Consider the following 22330-nt stretch of genomic DNA (forward strand, 5'->3'; position numbering starts at 1 on the left):
TAAGCTGTTTGTATCTGTTTTTATGTGTGATACTGCCTCTGTGTATGGCTGGGTCTCAATAGCAGCAGGGGTCGCCTTAACGCAGAATTCTGCGTTTCTCATCCTTGAAAACGCGTAACAAATATCTTGCTGCGTTTTGTAAATGCAGATCTAATATGTTTTTTATTGTAATTTCTGCTTGGCATCAGACTAATTGTGTGCTTCTCGGTGTGGCCCATGCTAGATTAACTTCAAGTAAAACATTGAGCTGGCTGCTCAAATTCTTTCTATGATGGTAATGCATCGTTTTTCTAAAAGGCCTCCCTTTTTCATTTTAAGATCATTTACTTATGTGGCTGCTAGTCAAATAGCATTGCACTTCTGTTGTCTTCTGATGTGTTGCGCTAATGTATTTTCTGGGAAGGAAAACTGTAGTTGCAGTCCCCTGATCACTCTATTGAAGCAAATCAAAGGCTTTTTGAAAATGCATTCACACGTATAAACCATATTTATTGTTTTTTGTTAACAGGACAATCAGCAGAGTTGGTACAGTAATATATATGGTCACCTTCTGTGATTGTGTTACCATATTTACTGACGATCTCCTACCTCCCACCCTCTCCTTTCCCTTCTCTCCTCTCCGCTCCCCTCCTCCTCTCTTCTCTTCTCCCCTCCACTCACCTTGTTTCCCCTCCTGTCCTCTCCTCCTCTCTTCTCTTCTCCCCTCACCTTGTTTCCCCTCCTCTCCTCTCCTCTCCTCCTCTCTTCTCTTCTCCCCTCCACTCACCTTATTTCCCCTCCTCTCCTCCTCCGTCTCCTCTCCTCCCCAGGCGTTGGAGTCCCTGAATAAGAAGGACATGACAGAGATCAAGTCATACGGCCGTCCCCCGACCCTGGTGGAGACCGTCATGCAGGCTGTCATGATCCTCAGAGGCAATGAGCCCACCTGGGCAGAGGCCAAGAGACAGCTGGGTGAGAGCTATCTACCGCTCCATCTCTTTTTCTATCTATCTCTTTTTATGTCTCCCTACCACCCCGATTCTACCTGGGCAGGGGCCAAGAGACAGCTGGGTGAGAGGGGGGGAGGGGAGGGGGGGAGATTTGTAGATTTGGAGCAAAAATATAAGGAAAAGTACAGTAATGGAAAACTGTAATTTATACGTTCATTTTGGTTAGTATCAACAGTAAAATACTCTGAAACTTTAGTGCATTGTGGGAAAATGTTTAGGGCGGGGAAAGAATTGCTGTATTTCGAATGGTAATTGTAATTCCAGCCCCACAGAATACAGTACTGTACCGTATCTTTGGAGCACCAAAAAAACGTTTGACCACTAGTGGATGCATCATTGTTGTTTCTGTCTCATGAACATATTTTGAGGCGTGTCTTGTAAGAGGCTTTATCTGTACACTCGTGAGTGAGAATGCTGTACCAATTTTACTCCTCTGTGGTTCTAGTGCCCCATCTATTTAAAATCTATAGGGGATAGATTGGAGTGACAGCAAGTCTTAAACATGAAATGGTTGAGCATTTTGCCATGTCCTTTTGGTCTGTTTCTCCCGGTTTTCGCTGCCAGTTTGGAAGCCTTTGATAAGGCCTCTATAAGTGCAAGTGGTATAGGCCTAAAACGCAAAATATTCATTAAAATGCTGTAATGTGTAAACACTACCAAGCAGCCAAACTGCTTGGACCAATCCCTTGTAATTACAGTAAAATACTGTATTTCATTCATCCATTTATTCATTAATTGATTCCTATTACGGTAGCACTATAACAGTATAATACAGTACATTTTATAGTACTGTACTGTGTGTCATTACACAGTACTTGCTTTAATACCGTATTTATATTACAGTGGGTGTACTGCAATATGAAAGACAGAATGTTACTTGCCACTGAGCTGTCTGTAAATTACTATCAAATTCACGGCAACCCCTTTAAAGTGTATACCAGTGTTACTCAATCTGGGGACTCAAAGGGGTGTACATTTTAGTTTTTGCCTTAGCGCTACACACCTGATTCAAATGATCACCTCATCATCAGGCTTCGATGATTAGAATCATGTGTGTAGTGTGCAAAAATAAAAATGTGCAGGACCAGGATTGACCATCAGTGGTGTATACAGTAACTAGCTACAGTAGTGGGCGCAAAGAGGAAGAGCTAGAACAAAACCTCCGACATACTATATTGTATTAAGAAACTTTTGAATCCTTGCATTGAAAATACAGAAAGGTGAGAGAGGGAGGGGGGAGACAGAGAGAGAGAAATATGTTTCCCATGCCAATAAAGACCTTTGAATTGAATTGAGAGAGAGAGAGAGAGAGAGAGAGGTAAAGACAAGTTATTGACTGGTTGCCCTTGGTGTCTGGCATGCAGGCGAGGGCAACTTCATCAAGCAGCTGGTCCACTTTGACAAGGACAACATCTCAGACCGCGTACTGAAGAAGATCGGCCAGTACTGCACCCAGCCAGACTTTCATCCGGAGATCATAGGACGGGTCTCCCTGGCCGCCAAGTCTCTCTGTATGTGGGTCAGAGCCATGGAGGTAAGCAGTATACATACATATACACGCAGTGTCCAGTTTATTAGGTACACCCATCTAGTACCGGGTCGGACCCCTCTTTTCCTCCAGAACAGCCTGAATTCTCTGAGGAATGGAAACTTTGCTCATTTAGTATCAAAGGACCTAACATGTGCCAGGGAAACATTCCCCACATGGTTACACCACCGCCACCAGCCTGTACGGTTGACACCAGGCAGGATGGGGTCATTGACTCATGCTGTTTACGCCAGATCCTGACTCTGCTGTCAGCATGACGCAACAGGAACCAGGATTCGTCGGACCAGGCAATGTTTTTCCACTCCTCAACTGTCCAGTGTTGGTGATCACGTGCCCACTGGAGCCACTTCTTCTTGTTTTTAGCTGATAGGAGTGGAACCCGGTGTGGTCGTCTGCTGCAATAGTCCATCTGTGACAAGGATCAACGAGTTGTGCGTTCCGAGATGTCGTTCTGCACACCACTGTTGTACTGTGCCGTTATTTGTCTGTTTGTTGCCCGCCTGTTAGCTTGCATGACTCTTGCCATTCTCCTTCGACCTCTCATCTACGAGCTGTTTTTCGCCCACAGGACTGACGCTGACTGGATGTTTTTTGTTTGTCACACCATTCTTAGTAAACCCTAGACACTGTCGTGTGTGAAAAGCCCAGGAGGCCAGCAGTTTCTGAGATACTGGATCTTGCGTGCCTGGCACCGACGGTCATACCACGCTAAAAGTCGCTTAGGTCATTTGTTTTGCCCATTCTAACGTTCAATCGAACAGTAACTGAATGCCTCGAAGCCTGTCTGCCTGCTTCATATAGCAAGCCACAGCCACTGTCTATAGGAGCAAACCATTTTGGTGAACGGGGTGTACCTAATAAAGTGTATATATATATACTGTATACTCTCACACACACACACACACACACACCACACACACACACACACACACACACACACACACACACACACACACACACTCACTCACTCACCATTCCTATTCCGTGAACTACCAGATGTTACTTTCTCTCTCTCTCGCTCTCTCTCTCTGTCTCTGTCTCTCCCTCTCTCTCTCTCTGTGTCGCTCTCTCTCTGTGTCTCTCTCGCTCTCTGTCTCTCTCTCTCTTTCTCTCTCTGTGTCTCTCTCTGTGTCTCTCTCTGTGTCTGTGTCTCTCTCTGTGTTTCTCTGTGTCTCTCTCTCTCTGTGTCTCTCGCTGTCTGTGTGTGTGTGTCTCTCTCTCTCTCTCTGTGTCTCTCGCTCTCTGTGTCTCTCTCTCTCTCTGTGTGTGTCTCTCTCTCTCTCTGTCTCTCTCTTTCTCTCTCTCTGTGTCTCTCTCTCTGTGTCTGTGTCTTTCTCTCTCTGTGTTTCTCTGTGTCTCTCTCTCTCTGTGTCTGTGTCTTTCTCTCTCTGCGTCTCTCTCTCTCTGTGTCTCTCTCACTGTCTGTGTCTCTCTCTCTCTGTGTCTCTCTCTCTCACTGTCTCTGTCTGTCTTTCTCTCTCTCTCTCTCTCTCTGTGTCTCTCTCTCTCTGCGTCTCTCTCTCTCTGTGTCTCTCTCACTGTCTGTGTGTCTCTCTCTCTGTGTCTCTCTCTCTCTCACTGTCTCTGTCTGTCTTTCTCTCTCTCTCTCTCTCTCTCTGTCTCTCTCTCTCTCTCTCTCTCTCTCTCTGTGTGTGTGTCTCTTTCTCTCTCTGTGTGTCTCTTTCTCTCTGTGTGTCTCTTTCTCTCTCTGTGTGTCTCTTTCTCTCTGTGTGTCTCTTTCTCTCTGTGTGTCTCTTTCTCTCTGTGTGTCTCTTTCTCTCTGTGTGTCTCTTTCTCTCTGTGTGTCTCTTTCTCTCTCTCTCTCTCTCTCTCTGTCTCTTTCTCTCTCTCTCTCTCTCCCAGGTGTATGGTCGTATCTTCAGGGTGGTGGAGCCTAAGAGAGCCAGGCTGAACGGTGCCATGTCCCAGCTGGCAGAGAAACAGGCTTCCCTGGCAGAGGCCCAGGCGAAACTCATTGAGGTACACACACACATGCACACACACATGCACACACACATGCACACACACACACACACACACACACACACACACACACACACACACACACACACACACACACACACACACACACACACACACACACACACACACACACACACCAACTCAGAGAGGTACTGTACAGGGGTGGAGAGGAGAGCAGAGGACAACTGCCTGCCTGGGAAATACTCACTATAGCTGAAGCGTCTCTGGACTGTCAATGAGTCTGTGTGAGTGTTTGTGTTTCTCATTGGAACTCAGGTGCTTTTTGGAAGTGAGTATAGTAAAAATGAATCTAGTTGCGTGTGAATCTGTGTGCTGTATTTTGTGTGTGTGTGTGTGTGTGTGTGTGTGTGTGTGTGTGTGTGTGTGTGTGTGTGTGTGTGTGTGTGTGTGTAGGTAGGGGAGAAGCTGGACCTGTTGAAGAGGCAGTATGATGAGAAGCTGGCTCAGAAGGAGGAGTTGAGGAGGAAGTCAGAGGACATGGAGATCAAACTGGACCGGGCCGGGAAACTGGTGTCTGGACTGGCTGGAGAGAGAATCCGCTGGGAGGAGACTGTTGTGGTACAACCCCCTCTTATTGAGCTCACACAGCCAGCTAAAACACACTATCGCACACGCAACTCATCACACAGAGTTCACACTAGCGGTCGACCGGTTATGATTTTCCAACGCCGATACCGATTATTGGATGGTCAAAAAAGCCGATACCGATTAATCAGATGATTTTTTTTACATTTTATTTATTTATATGTAATCATGACAATTACAACAATACTGAATGAACACTTTTATTTTAACTTAATATAATACATCAATAAAATCAATTTGGCCTCAAATAAATAATGAAACATGTTCAATTTGGTTTAAATAATGCAAAAACAAAGTGTTGGAGAAGAAAGTAAAAGTGCAATATGTGCCATGTAAAAAAGCTAACGTTTAAGTTCCTTGCTCAGAACATGAGAACATATGAAAGCTGGTGGTTCCTTTTAACATGAGTCTTCAATATTCCCAGGTAAGAAGTTTTAGGTTGTAGTTATTATAGCAATTATAGGACTATTTTCTCTCTATACCATTTGTATTTCATATACCTTTGACTATTGGATGTTCTTATAGGCACTTTAGTATTGCCAGTGTAACAGTATAGCTTCCGTCCCTCTCCTCGCTCCTACCTGGGCTCGAACCAGGAGCACATCGACAACAGCCACCCTCGAAGCATCGTTACCCATCGCTCCACAAAAGCTGCGGCCCTTGCAGAGCAAGGGGAACAACTACTCCAAGTCTCAGAGCGAGTGACGTTTGAAACGCTATTAGTGCGCACCACCGCTAACTAGCTAGCCATTTCACATCGGTTACACCAGCCTAATCTCGGGAGTTGATAGGCTTGAAGTCATGAACAGCTCAGTGCTTGAAGCACAGCGAAGAGCTGCTGGCAAATGCAGGAAAGTGCTGTTTGAATGAATGCTTACGAGCCTGCTGCTGCCTACCACCGCTCAGTCAGACTGCTCTATCAAATATCAAATCATAGACTTAATTATAACATAATAGCACACAGAAATACAAGCCTTCGGTCATTAATATGGTAGAATCCGGAAACTATCATTTCAAAAACAAAACATTTATTCTTTCAGTGAAATACGGAACCGTTCCGTATTTTATCGAACGGGTGGCAACCCTAAGTCTAAATATTGCTGTAACATTGCACAACCTTCAATGTTATGTCATAATTATGTACAATTCTGGCTAATTAATTACGGTCTTTGTTAGGAAGAAATGGTCTTCACACAGTTCGCAACGAGCCAGGCGGCCCAAACTGCTGCATATACTCTCAAGAGAAGTGAAACAGTTTCCCTAGTTAAAAGAAATTCATGTTAGCAGGCAATATGAACTAAATATGCAGGTTTAAAAATATATATTTCTGTATTGATTTTAATGAAAAGCATTGATGTTTATGGTTAGGTACATTGGTGCAACGACAGCATTTCAACGACAGCATTTCTCGCGAATGCGCTTGTTAAATCATCACCCGTTTGGCGAAGTAGGCTGTGATTCGATGATAAATTAACAGGCACCGCATCGATTATATGCAACTCAGGACACGCTAGTTAACCTAGTAATATCATCAACCATGTGTAGTTAACTAGTGATTATGTTAAGATCGATTGTTTTCTATAAGATAAGTTAAATGCTAGCTAGCAACTTACCTTGGCTTCTTGCTGCACTCGTGTAACAGGTAGTCAGCCTGCCATGCAGTCTCCTCGTGGAGTGCAATTTAATCAGTCACAATCGGTGTCCAAAAATGCCGATTACCGATTGTTATGAAAACTTGAAATCGGCCCTAATTAATCAGCCATGCCGATTAATCGGTCAACCTCTTGCACAAACCCAATAGTGTGTCTGAGTCAACTTTCAGAGTCGTTTGGTCAGAAGATTAGAAGGATAATTTCTTATCTTTAAAGTTGGCCGGTAGCTTTTCTCTTTCATCTTTCTTTGTTTTGATGGTCACATCCACGAGTGAGACCTGGAGATGTGTGTGTGTATCTCAGGGTTTGGAGAAAAACATGGGTTTTCTGGTAGGAGACTGTCTGCTGGCTGCAGCCTTCCTCTCGTACATGGGGCCTTTCCTCTCCAACTACAGAGACCAGCTGGTCTCAATCTGGATGAAACAGGTGAGTGGCAATGTCACTGTCTGGATTTCCCTCCACTCTGTCACACTACACCAGTAGGTGGAAATGTATGTATGTGTATATATTATTCACTGTTACCTTCATGTCTCTCTCTCTCACTCATACATTTAACCACATTCTCTGTTGCGGTTTCTTTCTTTCTCCCCCCGCTCTCACTCCCTCTCCCCCTCTCGCTTCCTCTCCCTCTCTCTCCCTCCCCCTCTCTCTTCCTCTCACTCCCTCTCCCCCTCTCACTTCCTCTCCCTCTCTCCCTCCCCCCTCTCTCTTCCTCTCACTCTCTCTCTCGCCTCTGCCTCCCTCTCTTCTCCATCAGGTGCGTGAGTTGGAGGTGCCGTGTTCTCCAGGTTTTAGTTTCGCTGTGTTCCTGTCCAAGCCCACGGCCGTAAGGGACTGGAACATCCAGGGTCTGCCCTCCGATGCCTTCTCCACCGAGAACGGAGTCATCGTCACCCGCGGCAACCGGTCCGACAACACACACACACATCCAGTAGAGACTAGCATCGTTATTCAGTTCTCTCCGTCTTTGCTTAGTGCTTAGTTTCATATTGCTAATATTACTTCAGTAGTCTAAACGAGACAAAACCGCTCAATTAAATCAAACAAACATTACACCTATCTCAGTCTCACAGACCTCACGGATGAGGCTAAGAAGACATACTAGATTTTGGGTGTTGTGGCTACTGTCTAGCTTGATCATGTAAACGTATTGCTTCTCTTTGTTTTTCCCAAGATGGCCACTGATGGTGGACCCACAAGGCCAAGCCCTGAAGTGGATCAAAAATATGGAGATGAAGAGGGTGAGACCTGCTTTGTACAAATGATGTCTGTCTGTCTCTCTCTCTCTCTCTCTCTCTCTCTCTCTCTCTCTCTCTCTCTCTCTCTCTCTCTCTCTCTCTCTCTCTCTCTCTCTCTCTCTCTACCACACACACACACACCTTCTCTCTCCTCTCTCTCGCATTTCTCTCTGCCACTGTCTACTTTCATGGTATTGGCCTCGTACTCGCTGCATTGTGTGTTTGTCGACACATTCCATGTAACATGAATACAGTGGGGGGAAAAAGTATTTGATCCCCTGCTGATTTTGTACGTTTGCCCACTGACAAAGAAATGATCAGTCTATAATTTTAATGGTAGGTTTATTTGAACAGTGAGGGACAGAATAACAACAAAAATATCGAGAAAAACGCATGTCAAAAATGTTATAAATTGATTTGCATTTTAATGAGGGAAATAAGTATTTGACCCCCTCTCAATCAGAAAGATTTCTGGCTCCCAGGTGTCTGTTATACAGGTAACGAGCTGAGATTAGGAGCACACTCTTAAAGGGAGTGCTCCTAACCACAGCTTGTTACCTGTATAAAAGACAACTGTCCACAGAAGCAATCAATCAATCAGATTCCAAACTCTCCACCATGGCCAAGACCAAAGAGCTCTCCAATGATGTCAGGGACAAGATTGTAGACCTACACAAGGCTGGAATGGGCTACAAGACCATCGCCAAGCAGCTTGGTGAGAAGGTGACAACATTTGGTGTGATTATTCGCAAATGGAAGAAACACAAAAGAACTGTCAATATCCCTCGGCCTGGGGCTCCATGCAAGATCTCACCTTGTGGAGTTGCAATGAGCATGAGAATGGTGAGGAATCAGCCCAGAAGGATCTTGTCAATGATCTCAAGGCAGCTGGGACCAGCTGGGACCATAGTCACCAAGAAAACAATTGGTAACACACTACGCCGTGAAAGACTGAAATCCTGCAGCGCCCGCAAGGTCCCCCTGCTCAAGAATACATATACATGCCCGTCTGAAGTTTGCCACTGAACATCTGAATGATTCAGAGGACAACTGGTGAAAGTGTTGTGGTCAGATGAGACCAAAATGGAGCTCTTTGGCATCAACTCAACTCGCCGTGTTTGGAGGAGGAGGAATGCTGCCTATGACTCCAAGAACAACATCTCCACCGTCAAACATGGAGGTGGAAACATTATGCTTTGGGGGTGTTTTTCTGCTAAGGGGACAGGACAACTTCACCGCATCATTTGACGGGGCCATGTACTGTCAAATCTTGGGTGAGAACCTCCTTCCCTCAGCCAGGGCATTGAAAATGGGTCGTGGATAGGTATTCCAGCATGACAATGACCCAAAACACACGGCCAAGGCAACAAAGGAGTGGCTCAAGAAGAAGCACATTAAGGTCCTGGAGTGGCCTAGCCAGTCTCCAGACCTTAATCCCATTGAAAATCTGTGGAGGGAGCTGAAGGTTCGAGTTGCCAAACGTCAGCCTCGAAACCTTAATGACTTGGAGAAGATCTGCAAAGAGGAGTGGGACAAAATCCCTCCTGAGATGTGTGCAAACTTGGTGGCCAACTACAAGAAACGTCTGACCTCTGTGATTGCCAACAAGGGTTTTGCCACCAAGTACTAAGTCATGTTTTGCAGAGGGGTCAAATACCTATTTCCCTCATTAAAATGCAAATCAATTTATAACATTTTTGACATGTGTTTTTCTGGATTTTTTGTTGTAGTTATTCTGTCTCTCACTGTTCATATAAACCTACCAATAAAATGATAGACTGATCATTTCTTTGTAAGTGGGCAAACTTACAAAATCAGCAGGGGATCAAATAATTTTTTCCCCCACTGTAGATGTAACTTTCTCTTGCTCTCCTCACCCTTGACCTTTACTATACTTACCGTGTTGGAAGGTCACAAGGTCCCTGAAAACATGAAGCATGACATGTACAATATCAAATCAAATCAAATGTCATTGGTCACATACACATGGTTAGCAGATGTTATTGCGAGTGTAGCGAAACGCTTGTGCTTCTAGTTCCGACAGTGCAGCAATATCTAACAAGTAATCTAACAATTCCACAACAACTACCTAAGACACACAAATAAGGAAAGGGATGGGTTAAGAATATGTACATATAAATATATGGATGAGCAACGACCGACCGGCATAGACGAGATGCAGTAGTATAAAATACATTATATACATATGGCATGAGTAATGCAAGATATGTAAACATCATTATTAAAGTGCCATTAATACAGTGACTATGTCACGCCCTGACCTTAGAGAGATGTTTTATTTTCCTCTAGTTTGGTTAGGTCAGGGTGTGATATGGGGTGGGCAATCTAGGTTGTTGTATTTCTATGTTCCATTCTATGTCTTCTATTTCTTTGTGTTCAGCCGAGTGTGGTTCCTAATCAGAGGCAGCTGTCTATCGTTGTCTCTGATTAGGAATCATACTTAGGCAGCCCTTTTTTCCCCCCCTCCTTCTGTTGTGGGATCTTGTTTTTGTCAGCTCAGTAAGCATGCAGAACGTGACGTTTGTTTTTCCTTGGTTTGTTAATTTGTTTGAGTGTTTCTGAGTTACAATAAATATAAATATGAGCACTTTCCACGCTGCACCTTGGTCTACTCATTACGACGATCGTCACAGACTAGTAAAGTGACTAGTGATCCATTTGTTAGAGTGGCCAATGATTTCAAGTCTGTATGTAGACAGCATCCTCTCTGTGTTAGTGATGGCTATACAGTAACAGCAACATTCATTATATACAGTAGTGTATCTGTAAAATGGAATAGAATCTGCTTGATCCCCTCTGTCGAAGACGCTTGGACCTTCTTTTTTGATATTTTCAGTGGTATTGTTAACAAACACGCCCCCATAAAGAAAATGAGAATTAAAAACAGGTTCAGACCCTGGTTCTACCGTGATTTGCAGAGTTGCTCCACCTCAAGAATTGCATTTGGCGAAATGCTCGGCACACGCATACTCAGGCTGACTGGCTCTCGTTCAGGCAAATAAGTGCACTCAGGCGATCCGGAAGGCCAAAGTTAGTTACTTTAAGGAGCAGTTCTCTCTCTGTGGGTCTAACCCCAAGAAGTTCTGAAAAACGGTTAAAGACCTGGAGAATAAACCCTCCTCCTCACAGCTGCCCATGTCCCTTAATGTTGAGGATGTGGTTGTTACTGACAAGAAGCACATAGCTGAGCTCTTTAATCACCACTTCATTAAGTCAGGATTCCTATTTGACTCAGCCATGCCTCCTTGCCTGTCCAACATTTCATCATCTCCCACCCCTTCTAATGCGACTATCCCCGATGCTTCTCCATCTTTTTCCCCTGCCCCGCTACAAAGTCTCTCCCTGAAGGCAGTCACTGAGTCTGAGGTGCTAAAGGAGCTCCTGAAATTCTGGGTCAGATGGTTTAGACCCTTTCTTCTTTAAGGTTGCGGCCCCTATCATCGCCAAGCCTATCTCCGACCTTTTTAACCTGTCTCTCCTCTCTGGGGAGGTTCCCATTGCTTGGAAGGCAGCCACGGTGCATCCTTTATTTAAAGAGGGAGATCAAGCTGATCCTAATTGCTATAGGCCATCTATTTTGCCCTGTTTATCAAAAGTGTTGGAAAAACTTGACTGGCTTTCTTGATGTCTTTAGTATTCTGATATAGAAGACAGAATTCCCAGCTTACAATAGTCAAAATGTTTATTCACGAAGGCACTCTAAAGTCAAAAATGAGGACCCAGTCCTTTTATAATACACACACATTCCTATCTTTAGACCCCTCCCTGCTCAAACAACCAGTACTTTTCCACTAACCACAAAGAACCATACATTTGGTCACATCCTTCAAGGCTTTCACCTCCCCTCCCCCGTTGGGGCCATCTTGGTTTGAAAACCTCTAATGATTTTCTATTATCTACTCTACAACTTCATTCTGCTTACATCTCTACTAAAGAATATAAAACCCTAGTATTACAATTCTAACAGATCTACACACATCCTCGTTTTATCTTCTCATGATTCTCAAACATTTCACACTATCATACAATTTCAGAGTGGAACACTTTAGCCATTATTCGAAAACATACAAATTATTCTATCATATTCTCTGGTATGCAATCTGGTTTATGCTCAGGTTATAGTTGTGTCACTACAACCTTAAAGGTCCTCAATGAAGGCCCCACGCTCTTCTCAATTTACATCAACAACATAGTTCAGGCAGTAGGAAGCTTTCTCATCCATTTATATGCAGATGATACAGTCTTATACTCAGCTGGCCCCTCCCCGGATTTTGTGTTACACACTCTAGAAAAAAGCTTTCTTAGTGTCCAACAAGCTTTCTCTGCCCTTAATCTTGTTCTGAACACCTCCAAAACAAAGGTCATGTGGTTTGGTAAGAAGAATGTCCCTCTCCCCATAGGTGTGATTACTACCTCTGAGGGTTTAGAGCTTAAGATAGTCACCTCATACAAGTACTTGGGAGTATGGCTAGACGGTACACTGTCCTTCTCTCAGCACATATCAAAGCTGTAGGCTAAAGTTAAATCTAGACTTGGTTTCCTCTATCGTAATCACTCCTCTTTCACCCCAGCTACCAAACTAACCCTGATTCAGATGACCATCCAACCCTTGCTAGATTACGGAGACATAATTTATAGATCAGCAGGTAAGGGTGCTCTCGAGCGACTAGATGATCTTTACCATTCGGCCATCAGATTTGCTACCAGTGCTCCTTATAGGACACATCACTGCACTCTATACTCTTCTGTAAACTGGTTATCTCTGTATACCAGTCGCAACACCCACTGGTTGATGCTTATTTATAAAACCCTCTTAGGCCTCACTCCCCACTATCTGAGATATCTACTGCAGCCCTCCACATACAACACCCGTTCTGCCAGTCACATTCTGTTAAAAGTCCCCAAAGCACACACATCCCTGGGTCCCTCGTCTTTTCAGTTCGCTGCAGCTAGCGACTGGAACGAGCTGCAACAAACACTCAAACTGAACAGTTTTATCTCAATCTCTTCATTCAAAGACTCAATCATGGACAATCTTACTGACAGTTGTGGCTGCTTTGCTTGATGTATTGTTGTCTCTACCTTCTTGCCCTTTGTGCTGTTGTCTGTGTCCAATAATGTTTGTACCATGTTTTGTGCTGCTACCATGTTGTGCTGCTGCCGTGTTGTGTTGCTGCCATGTTGTGTTGCTGCCATGTTGTTGTCTGTTGTGTTACTACCATGCTGTGTTGTCATGTGTTGCTGCCTTGCTATGTTGTTGTCTTAGGTCTGTCTTTATGTAGTGTTGTGTTTTCTCTCGTCGTTGTGTTTTGTCCTATATTTTTATTTAATTGTTTTTATTTTGAATCCCAGCCCCTGTCCCCACAGGAGACCTTTTGCCTTTTGGTAGGCTGTCGTTGTAAATAACAATTTGTTCTTAACTGACTTGCCGAGTTAAATGACAGTTAAAAAAAATATCCCCTCAAGGAGCCAAATGGAGCCAGATTCTCCACTGTAATCCCATCAACAAAGCACATTTGAGACAGGTTTTGACAGTTGAATGCTTTTAGTTAGGACCAGTAGGCTTCCTTCATCAAATAAGATCCTTTCAGCACAGAGACACACGTGCCCGCTCGCAAGCACACAAACACACACAGTGACCCAGGTGAACAAGGAGGAAGTTTACAACTTCATTTTTTCCTCCCCAGCTCTGTGGTTTCTCTCCTCCTTTCTTTCCTCCTTCTCTCCTCCTTTCTTCAGACACTTGTTGTATGTGTTCAGTTTGGCCCTCTCGGTCGGTAAGGTAACGTCAGTAAAAAACAGTACATTTCTTCAAAAGGCACCTTTTGTGTGTGTGTGTGTGTGTGTGTGTGTGTGTGTGTGTGTGTGTGTGTGTGTGTGTGTGTGTGTGTGTGTGTGTGTGTGTGTGTGTGTGTGTGTGTGTGTGTGTGTGTGTGTGTGTGTGTGTGTGTGTGTGTGTGTGTGTGTCTGTGTGTGTGTGTCTGTGTGTCTGTGTGTGTGTGTGTTTGAAAGAAACAGAGAGAGAGAATAGGTAGGTGTGTGTAGTTAACCTAAGAGTGAGTGATGGTGAAGGGAGGGAGGGGGGAAGAGAGAGTGACTCAGGCACCCCTTCTGTTTTTCTCAGTCTAGACCAGTCTGTGGGTCACCATGCCTTTTTTTCTGCCACTCTCAGACAAGACAGACGACACCAATTTTCACCCACGTCTGGCCAGGACTACCTTTCCTCTCTTCTCCTCTCGTCTCTTCTCTGGCCAATTTCACTTCTGATGTACACTACCGTTCAAAAGTTTGGGGTCACTTAGAAATGTCCTTGTTTTTGAAAGAAAAGCTTATTTATTGTCCTGCAAAACACCAGTCTCAACGTCAACAGTGAAGAGGCGACTCCGGGATGCTGGCCTTCTAGGCAGAGTTCCTCTGTCCAGTGTCTGTGTTCTTTTTCCCGTCTTAATCTTTTATTTTTATTGACCAGTGTGAGATATGGCTTTTCCTTTGCAATTCTGCCTTGAAGGCCAGCATCCCGGAGTCGCCTCTTCACTGTTGACGTTGAGACTGGTGTTTTGCGGGTACTATTTAATGAAGCTGCCAGTTGAGGACTTGTGAGGCGTCTGTTTCTCAAACTAGACACTCTAATGTACTTGTCCTCTTGCTCAGTTGTGCATTGGGGCCTTCCACTCCTCTTTCTATTCTGGTTAGAGCTAATTTGCGCTGTTCTGTGAAGGGAGTAGTACACAGCTTTGTACGAGATCTTCAGTTTCTTGGCAATTTCTCGCATGGAATAGCCTTAATTTCTCAGAACAAGAATAGACTGACGAGTTTCAGAAGAAAGGTCTTTGTTTCTAGCCATTTTGAGCCTGTAATCGAATCCACAAATGCTGATGCTCCAGGTACTCATCTAGTCTAATGAAGGCCAGTTTTATTGCTTCTTTAATCAGGACAACAGTTTTCAGCTGTGCTAACATAATTGCAAAAGGGTTTTCTAATGATACATTATCCTTTTAAAATGATAAACTTGGATTAGCTAACACAACGTTCCATTGGAACACAGGAGTGATGGTTGCTGATAATGGGCCTCTGTACGCCTATGTAGATATTCCATAAACAATCAGCTGTTTCCAGCTACAATAGTCATTTACAACATTAACAATGTCTACACTGTATTTCTGATCAATTTGATGTTATTTTAATGGACAAAACATTATGCTTTCTTTCAAAAATAAGGACATTTCTAAGTGACCCCAAACTTTTGAACGGTAGTGTATGTCCAGGACCCTTCTCCCCCTCCCTCCCTCCCTCCCTCCCTCCCTCCCTCCCTCCCTCCCTCCCTCCCTCCCCTCCCTCCCTCCCTCCCTCCCTCCCTCCCTCCCTCCCTCCTCTCCTTTGTTCTTTCTCTCCCTCTCTGACCTTTCACTCCTTTCTCTAGCTGCTTTTAGCCTAGTCTCATCAGCACCACTCTACTCCAATGCTCTCCTATAATACGTCCAAAACGCTGACATTTGGGGACAATTGGGCAATGGCTTTAACAACGGTAACAGACGTGTAGTGCTGAGCCATTAATCAAAATGTCACAGATTTTTTTTGTTTTTTAAACAACAAATTGATCGAGTGGGTTCAATTATTTGAATTTCGTTTTTTTTCTTCTGTGAGCTCAATGCGTACGTTGCGCTGCAGTTTCTCTAGAGATAAATCAGAACATGCCCGAATTGTGCGATGTAGTAGGAAGTTGTAGTTTCCAACAGGCCAATGTTCTACATAGTTTAGCATTGAAAATGTGATAACTACAACGTCCATAATCCATTGCGTGATTGCTTGTCCAGTCTGTGTTTCTTTTACGCCTGCTTCATAAGGGAAAGAAGAATGCAGGACCAAGAGGGGATACATAGAATTATTTGATTTTTTTCATAGTGATTATTTTTTTATAATCGAACCAAAAGTGAAACCGAACCAACCTCAAAAAGCATTGATCGCTCAGTACTACAGGCGTGAACCAATGTCTACTCCTCTCTGACAAGGCTTTTTTGTGTGGTCGTTTTTCACTTTTCACTGTTTGCTTTCTCTTCTCTCATTCACTGGGATCTCTTCTCTCTCCTTCTCATCTCTCATTTTGTTTCATGCTTTCCATCACTAGTATTTGCTTTTGTTTTGTTTGTTTATTTGTCTTGGTCTCTCCCTCATTCTCTTTCTTTCTCTCGCTTTCTCCCTCTCTCAGGGTCTGAAAGTGATAGACCTTCAGATGCCAGACTTCCTGCGTATCTTGGAGAACGCGGTTCAGTTTGGTTCGCCGGTACTGCTGCAGAACGTCCAGGAGGAACTGGATCCCTCGCTGGCCCCCATCCTCAACAAGTCTCTCACACGCGTCAGTGGAAGGCTCCTGTTGAAGTTAGGTGATAAAGAGGTGGAGTACAGCCCAGAGTTCAGATTCTACATCACCACCAAGCTGTCTAACCCTCACTACACCCCCGAGATCTCCACCAAGACCACCATCGTCAATTTTGCTGTCAAGGAGCAGGTCGGTACATGTGTTTGTGTGTAATCTTTGCATTTGTATGCGTAATCTGTGTATGCAGATGAGTGTGTTTCGACATGTCCAGATCGCGTGTGTGTGTGTGTATATTTTGAACCTTGTGCCTGTATGGTGTGTATATATGCCAGGGCCTGGAGGCCCAGCTCCTAGGGATCGTGGTGAGGAAGGAGCGTCCAGAGTTAGAGGAGCAGAAAGACTCTCTAGTCATCAACATCGCCTCTGGCAAGAGGAAACTACAGGAGCTGGAGGACGAGATCCTCAGGTACATTTACATTTGAGTCATTTAGCAGACGCTCTTATCCAGAGCGACTTACAGGAGCAATTAGGGTTAAGTGCCTTGCTCAAGGGCACATCGACAGATTTTTCACCTAGTCGGCTTGTGGATTCGTACCAGCGACCTTTCGGTTACTAGCCCAATGCTCTTAACCGCTAGGCCAACTGCCACCCCATACTACACTACTATACATACACTACTACATACTACACCACTATACATACTACACTACTACATACTACACTACTATACATACTACACTACTACATACTACACTACTATACGTAATACGCTACTACATACTACACTACTATACACACTACACTACAATACATATTACACTAGTATACGTAATACACTACTACATACTACACTACTATACATACTACACTACTATACATACTACACTACTATACGTACTACACTACTACATACTACACTACTATACACACTACACTACTATACGTAATACACTACTACACTACTATACACACTACAGTCATGGCCAAAAGTTTTGAGAATGACACAAATTTTAATTTTCACAAAGTTTGCTGCTTCAGTGTCTTTAGATATTTTTGTCAAATGTTACTATGGAATACTGAAGTATAATTACAAACATTTCATAAGTGTCAAAGGCTTTTATTGACAATTACATGAAGTTGATGCAAAGAGTCAATATTTGCAGTGTGACCCTTCTTTTTCAAGACCTCTGCAATCCGCCCTGGCATGCTGTCAATTAACTTCTGAGCCACATCCTGACTGATGGTAGCCCATTCTTGCATAATCAATGCTTGGAGTTTGTCAGAATTTGTGGGTTTTTGTTTGTCCACCCGCCTCTTGAGGATTGACCACAAGTTCTCAATGGGATTAAGGTCTGGGGAGTTTCCTAGTTATCACTTTTGCCTTATGGCAAGGTGCTCCATCATGCTGGAAAAGGCATTGTTCATCACCAAACTGTTCCTAGATGGTTGGGAGAAGTTGTTCTCGGAGGATGTGTTGGTACCATTCTTTATTCATGGCTGTGTTCTTAGGCAAATTGTGAGTGAGCCCACTCCCTTGGCTGAGAAGCAACCCCACACATGAATGGTCTCAGGTAGAGGTCGACCGATTAATCGGAATGGCCGATTAATTAGGGCCGGTTTCAAGTTTTTATAACAATAGGAAATCGGTATTTTTGGACACCGATTTGTTTGTTATTTTTTTGTTGTTGTTTTTTTACACCTTTACCTTTTTTACACCTAGTCAAGTCAGTTAAGAACACATTCTTATTTTCAATGACGGCCTAGGAACGGTGGGTTAACTGCCTTGTTTAGGGGCAGAACGACAGATTTTTACCTTGTTAGTCCAACGCTCTAACCACCTGCCTTACATTGCACTCCACGAGGAGCCTGCGTGGCAGGCTGGCTACCTGTTACGCGAGGGCAGCAAGAAGCCAAGGTAAGTTGCTAGCTAGCATTAACCTCTCTGGGACATGTGGGACGCTAGCAAATTCAAAACAACAAAAATCTCACAATTCAAATTTCTCAAACATACAACTATTATATCCCATTTTAAAGATACACTTCTCGTTAATCCAACCACATTGTCCGATTTCAAAAAGGCTTTATGGCGAAAGCATAACATAACACTCCCAGGACTCAATGTTACACAATACATGTATGTTTTGTTCGATAAAGTTCATATTTATATCCATAAACCCCATTTTACATTGGCGCGTGATGTTCAGAAATGTTTTTCCTCCCAAAACTTCCGGTGAATGAGCACATCAATTTACAAAATACTCATCATAAACGTTGATAAAATTTACAACAGTTATTGAAAGAATTATAGATACACTTCTCCTTAATGCAACCGCTGTGTCAGATTTCAAAATAGCTTTACGGTGAAAGCACATTGTTCAATATTCTGAGTACAGAGCTCAGCCATCGAAGCAAGCTATACAGTTACCCGCCAAGTTCTGGAGTCAGCAAAACTCAGAAATAGTATTATAAATCTTCACTTACCTTTGCTGATCTTCGTCGGAATGCACTCCCACAAGAAATGTTTGTTTTGTTTGATAAACTCCATGTTTATGTCCAAATACCTCCGTTTTGTTTGCGCGTTCAGATCACTAATCCAAAGGCATAATGCGAGAGCGCAAAACCCGAGACGAAAAGTCAAATAGTTCCATTACCGTTCGTAGAAACATGTCAAACAATGTTTACAATCAATCCTTAGGGTCTTTTTAACATAAATCTTCGATAATATTCCAACCGGATAATAGCGTATTCATTACAGAGGAAAAAGAAGGAACGGTGCGCCTGCGTGCCAGCGCAGTAAACAACTCGTTGGTCTCAGGCTTGAGACAGCTCTTATTCTCTCCCCAGTAACAGTAGAAGCATGAAACAAGGTTCTAAAGACTGTTGACATCTAGTGGAAGCCTTAGGAAGTGCAAAATGACCCCACAGACACTGTAGTTTGGAAAGGCAATCAGTTGAAAAACTACAAACCACTTCCTGGTTGGATTTTTTATCAGGTTTTTGCCTGCCATATGAGTTCTGTTATACTCACAGACATCATTCAAACAGTTTTAGAAACTTCAGAGTGTTTCTATCCAAATCTACTAATAATATGCATATCCTACTTTCTGGGCCCGAGTAGCAGGCAGTTTAATTTGGGCACATCATTCATCTGAATTTCCGAATACTGCCCCCTGTCACTAAAAAGTTAAACTTATAAAAAAACAATCAATTTTCACATAATCACTAGTTAACTACACATGGTTGATGATATTACTTGCGTATAATCGATGCGGTGCCTGTTAATATCTCAACGAATCACAGCCTACTTCGCCAAATGGGTGATGATTTAGCACTGTCGTTGCACCTAACCATAAACATCAATGCCTTTCTTTAAAATCAATACACAAGTATATATTTTTAAACCTGCATATTTAGTTAATATTGCCTGCTAACATGAATTTCTTATAATTAGGGAAATTGTGTCACTTCTCTTGCGTTCCGTGCAAGCAGTCAGGGTATATGCATCAGTTTGGGCCGCCTGGCTCGTTGCGAACTGTGTGAAGTCCATTTATTCCTAACAAAGACCGTAATTAATTTGCCAGAATGGTACATAATTATGACATCACATTGAAGGTTGTACAATGTAACAGCAATATTTAGACTTAGGGATGCCACCCGTTAGATAAAATATGCAACGGTTCCGTATTTCACTGAAAGAATAAACATTTTGTTTTCGAAATGATAGTTTCCGGATTCGACCATATGAATGACCAAAGGCTCGTATTAGTGTGTGTTATTATGTTATAATTAAGTCTATGATTTGATATTTGATAGAGCAGTCTGACTGAGCGATGGTAGGCAGCAGCAGGCTCGTAAGCATTCATTCAAACAGCACTTTCGTGAGTTTGCCAGCAGCTCTTCGCAATTCTTCAAGCATTGAGCTGTTCATGACTTCAAGCCTATCAACTCCCGAGATTAGGCTGGTGTAACCGATGTGAAATGGCTAGCTAGTTAGCCGGGTGCGCGCTAATAGCGTTTCAAACGTCACTCGCTCTGAGACTTGGAGTAGTGGTTCCCCTTGCTCTGCAAGGGCCACGGCTTTTGTGGAGCGATGGGCAACGATGCTTCGAGGGTGACTGTTGTCGATGTGTTCCTGGTTCGATCACAGGTAGGGGCGAGGAGAGGGACGGAAGCTATACTGTTACACTGGCAATACTAAAGTGCCTATAAGAACATCCAATAGTCAAAGGTATATGAAATACAAATGGTATAGAGAGAAATAGTCCTATAATTGCTATAATAACTACAACCTAAAACTTCTTACCTGGGAATATTGAAGACTCATGTTAAAAGAAACCACCAGCTTTCATATGTTCTCATGTTCTGAGCAAGGAACTTAAACGTTAGATTTTTTACATGGCACATATTGCACTTTTACTTTCTTCTCCAACACTTTGTTTTTGCATTATTTAAACCAAATTGAACAAGTTTCATTATTTATTTGAGGCTAAATTGATTTTATTGATGTATTATATTAACTTAAAATAAGTGTTCATTCAGTATTGCTGTAATTGTCATTATTACAAACAACAGCAAAAAAATCGGCTGATTAATCGGCACCGACTTTTTTTGACCCGGCAATAATCGGTATCGGTATCGGCGTTGAAAAATCATAATCGGTCGACCTCTAGTCTCAGGATGCTTTACTGTTGGCATGACACAGGACTGATGGTAGCGCTCACCTTGTCTTCTCCGGACAAGCTTTTTTCCGGATGCCCCAGACAATCGAAAAGGGGATTCATCAGAGAAAATGACTTTACCCCAGTCCTCAGCAGTACCTTTTGCAGAATATCAGTCTGTCCCTGATGTTTTTCCTTGAGAGAAGTGGCTTCTTTGCTGCCCTTCTTGACACCAGGCCATCCTCCAAAAGTATTCGCCTCACTGTGCGTGCAGATGCACTCACACCTGCCTGCTGCCATTCCTGAGCAAGCTCTGTACTGGTGGTGCCCCAATCCCGCAGCTGAATCAACTTTAGGAGACGGTCCTGGCGCTTGCTGGACTTTCTTGGGCGCCCTGAAGCCTTCTTCACAACAATTGAACTGCTCTCCTTGAAGTTCTTGATGATCCGATAAATGGTTGATTTAGGTGCAATCTTACTGGCAGCAATATCCTTGCCTGTGAAGCCCTTTTTGTGCAAAGCAATGATGACGGCACGTGTTTCCTTGCAAGTAACCATGGTTGACAGAGGAAGAACAATGATTCCAAGCACCTCCCTCCTTCTGAAGCTTCCAGTCTGTTATTCGAACTCAATCAGCATGACAGAGTGATCTCCAGCCTTGTCCTTGTCAACACTCACACCTGTGTTAACGAGAGAATCACTGACATGATGTCAGCTGGTCCTTTTGTGGCAGGGCTGAAATGCAGTGGAAATGTTTTTGGGGGATTCAGTTCCATTTTATGGCAAAGAGGGACTTTGCAATTAATTGCAATTCATCTGATCACTCTTCATAACATTCTGGAGTATATGCAAATTGCCATCATACAAACTGAGGCAGCAGACTTTGTGAAATTAATATTTGTGTCATTCTCAAAACCTTTGGCCACGACTGTACACTACTACACATTATACAATACTACACTACTACATACTACACTACATCATACACTCTTTGAAAAAATGGGTTCCATACAGGTTCTGCGACTGTCCCCATAGGATAACCCCTTTTGGTTCCAGGTAGAACTTTTTGGGCTCTACCTGGAACCAAAAGTGGTTCTTCAAAGAGATCTCCTATGGGACAGCTGAAAAACCCCTTTTGGTTCTAGATAGCACCTTTTTTTCTAAGTGTGTACTACACTACTACATACTACACTAATAGTTAATAGTAATACTACACTACTTTATTACACTGACCCATTATACTGACCCAACTGTCTGTTAATGCCCTAGCTACAATTTCCACATTACATTTTAGTCATGTTCTAGTCATTTTATTATT

General features: G+C 43.3%; 1 protein-coding gene across 1 annotated transcript in view; it reads left to right on the plus strand.

Annotated features, from left to right (window-relative positions):
* The window catches only part of dnah2 (dynein, axonemal, heavy chain 2), a 207176-nt gene that overhangs the window by 162194 nt on the left and 22652 nt on the right, over positions 1 to 22330 (plus strand). The window contains exons 63-71 of the mRNA XM_014206991.3: positions 810 to 951; positions 2354 to 2523; positions 4402 to 4518; positions 4936 to 5100; positions 7083 to 7205; positions 7537 to 7685; positions 7954 to 8020; positions 16245 to 16544; positions 16688 to 16821. Coding sequence (XP_014062466.3) covers positions 810 to 951; positions 2354 to 2523; positions 4402 to 4518; positions 4936 to 5100; positions 7083 to 7205; positions 7537 to 7685; positions 7954 to 8020; positions 16245 to 16544; positions 16688 to 16821 — 1367 coding nt within the window. The remainder of the gene's footprint in view (positions 1 to 809; positions 952 to 2353; positions 2524 to 4401; positions 4519 to 4935; positions 5101 to 7082; positions 7206 to 7536; positions 7686 to 7953; positions 8021 to 16244; positions 16545 to 16687; positions 16822 to 22330) is intronic.

This window comes from Salmo salar, chromosome 07 (genome assembly GCF_965601325.2).
Source record: "Salmo salar chromosome 07, fSalSal1, whole genome shotgun sequence".
NCBI lineage: Eukaryota > Metazoa > Chordata > Actinopteri > Salmoniformes > Salmonidae > Salmo > Salmo salar.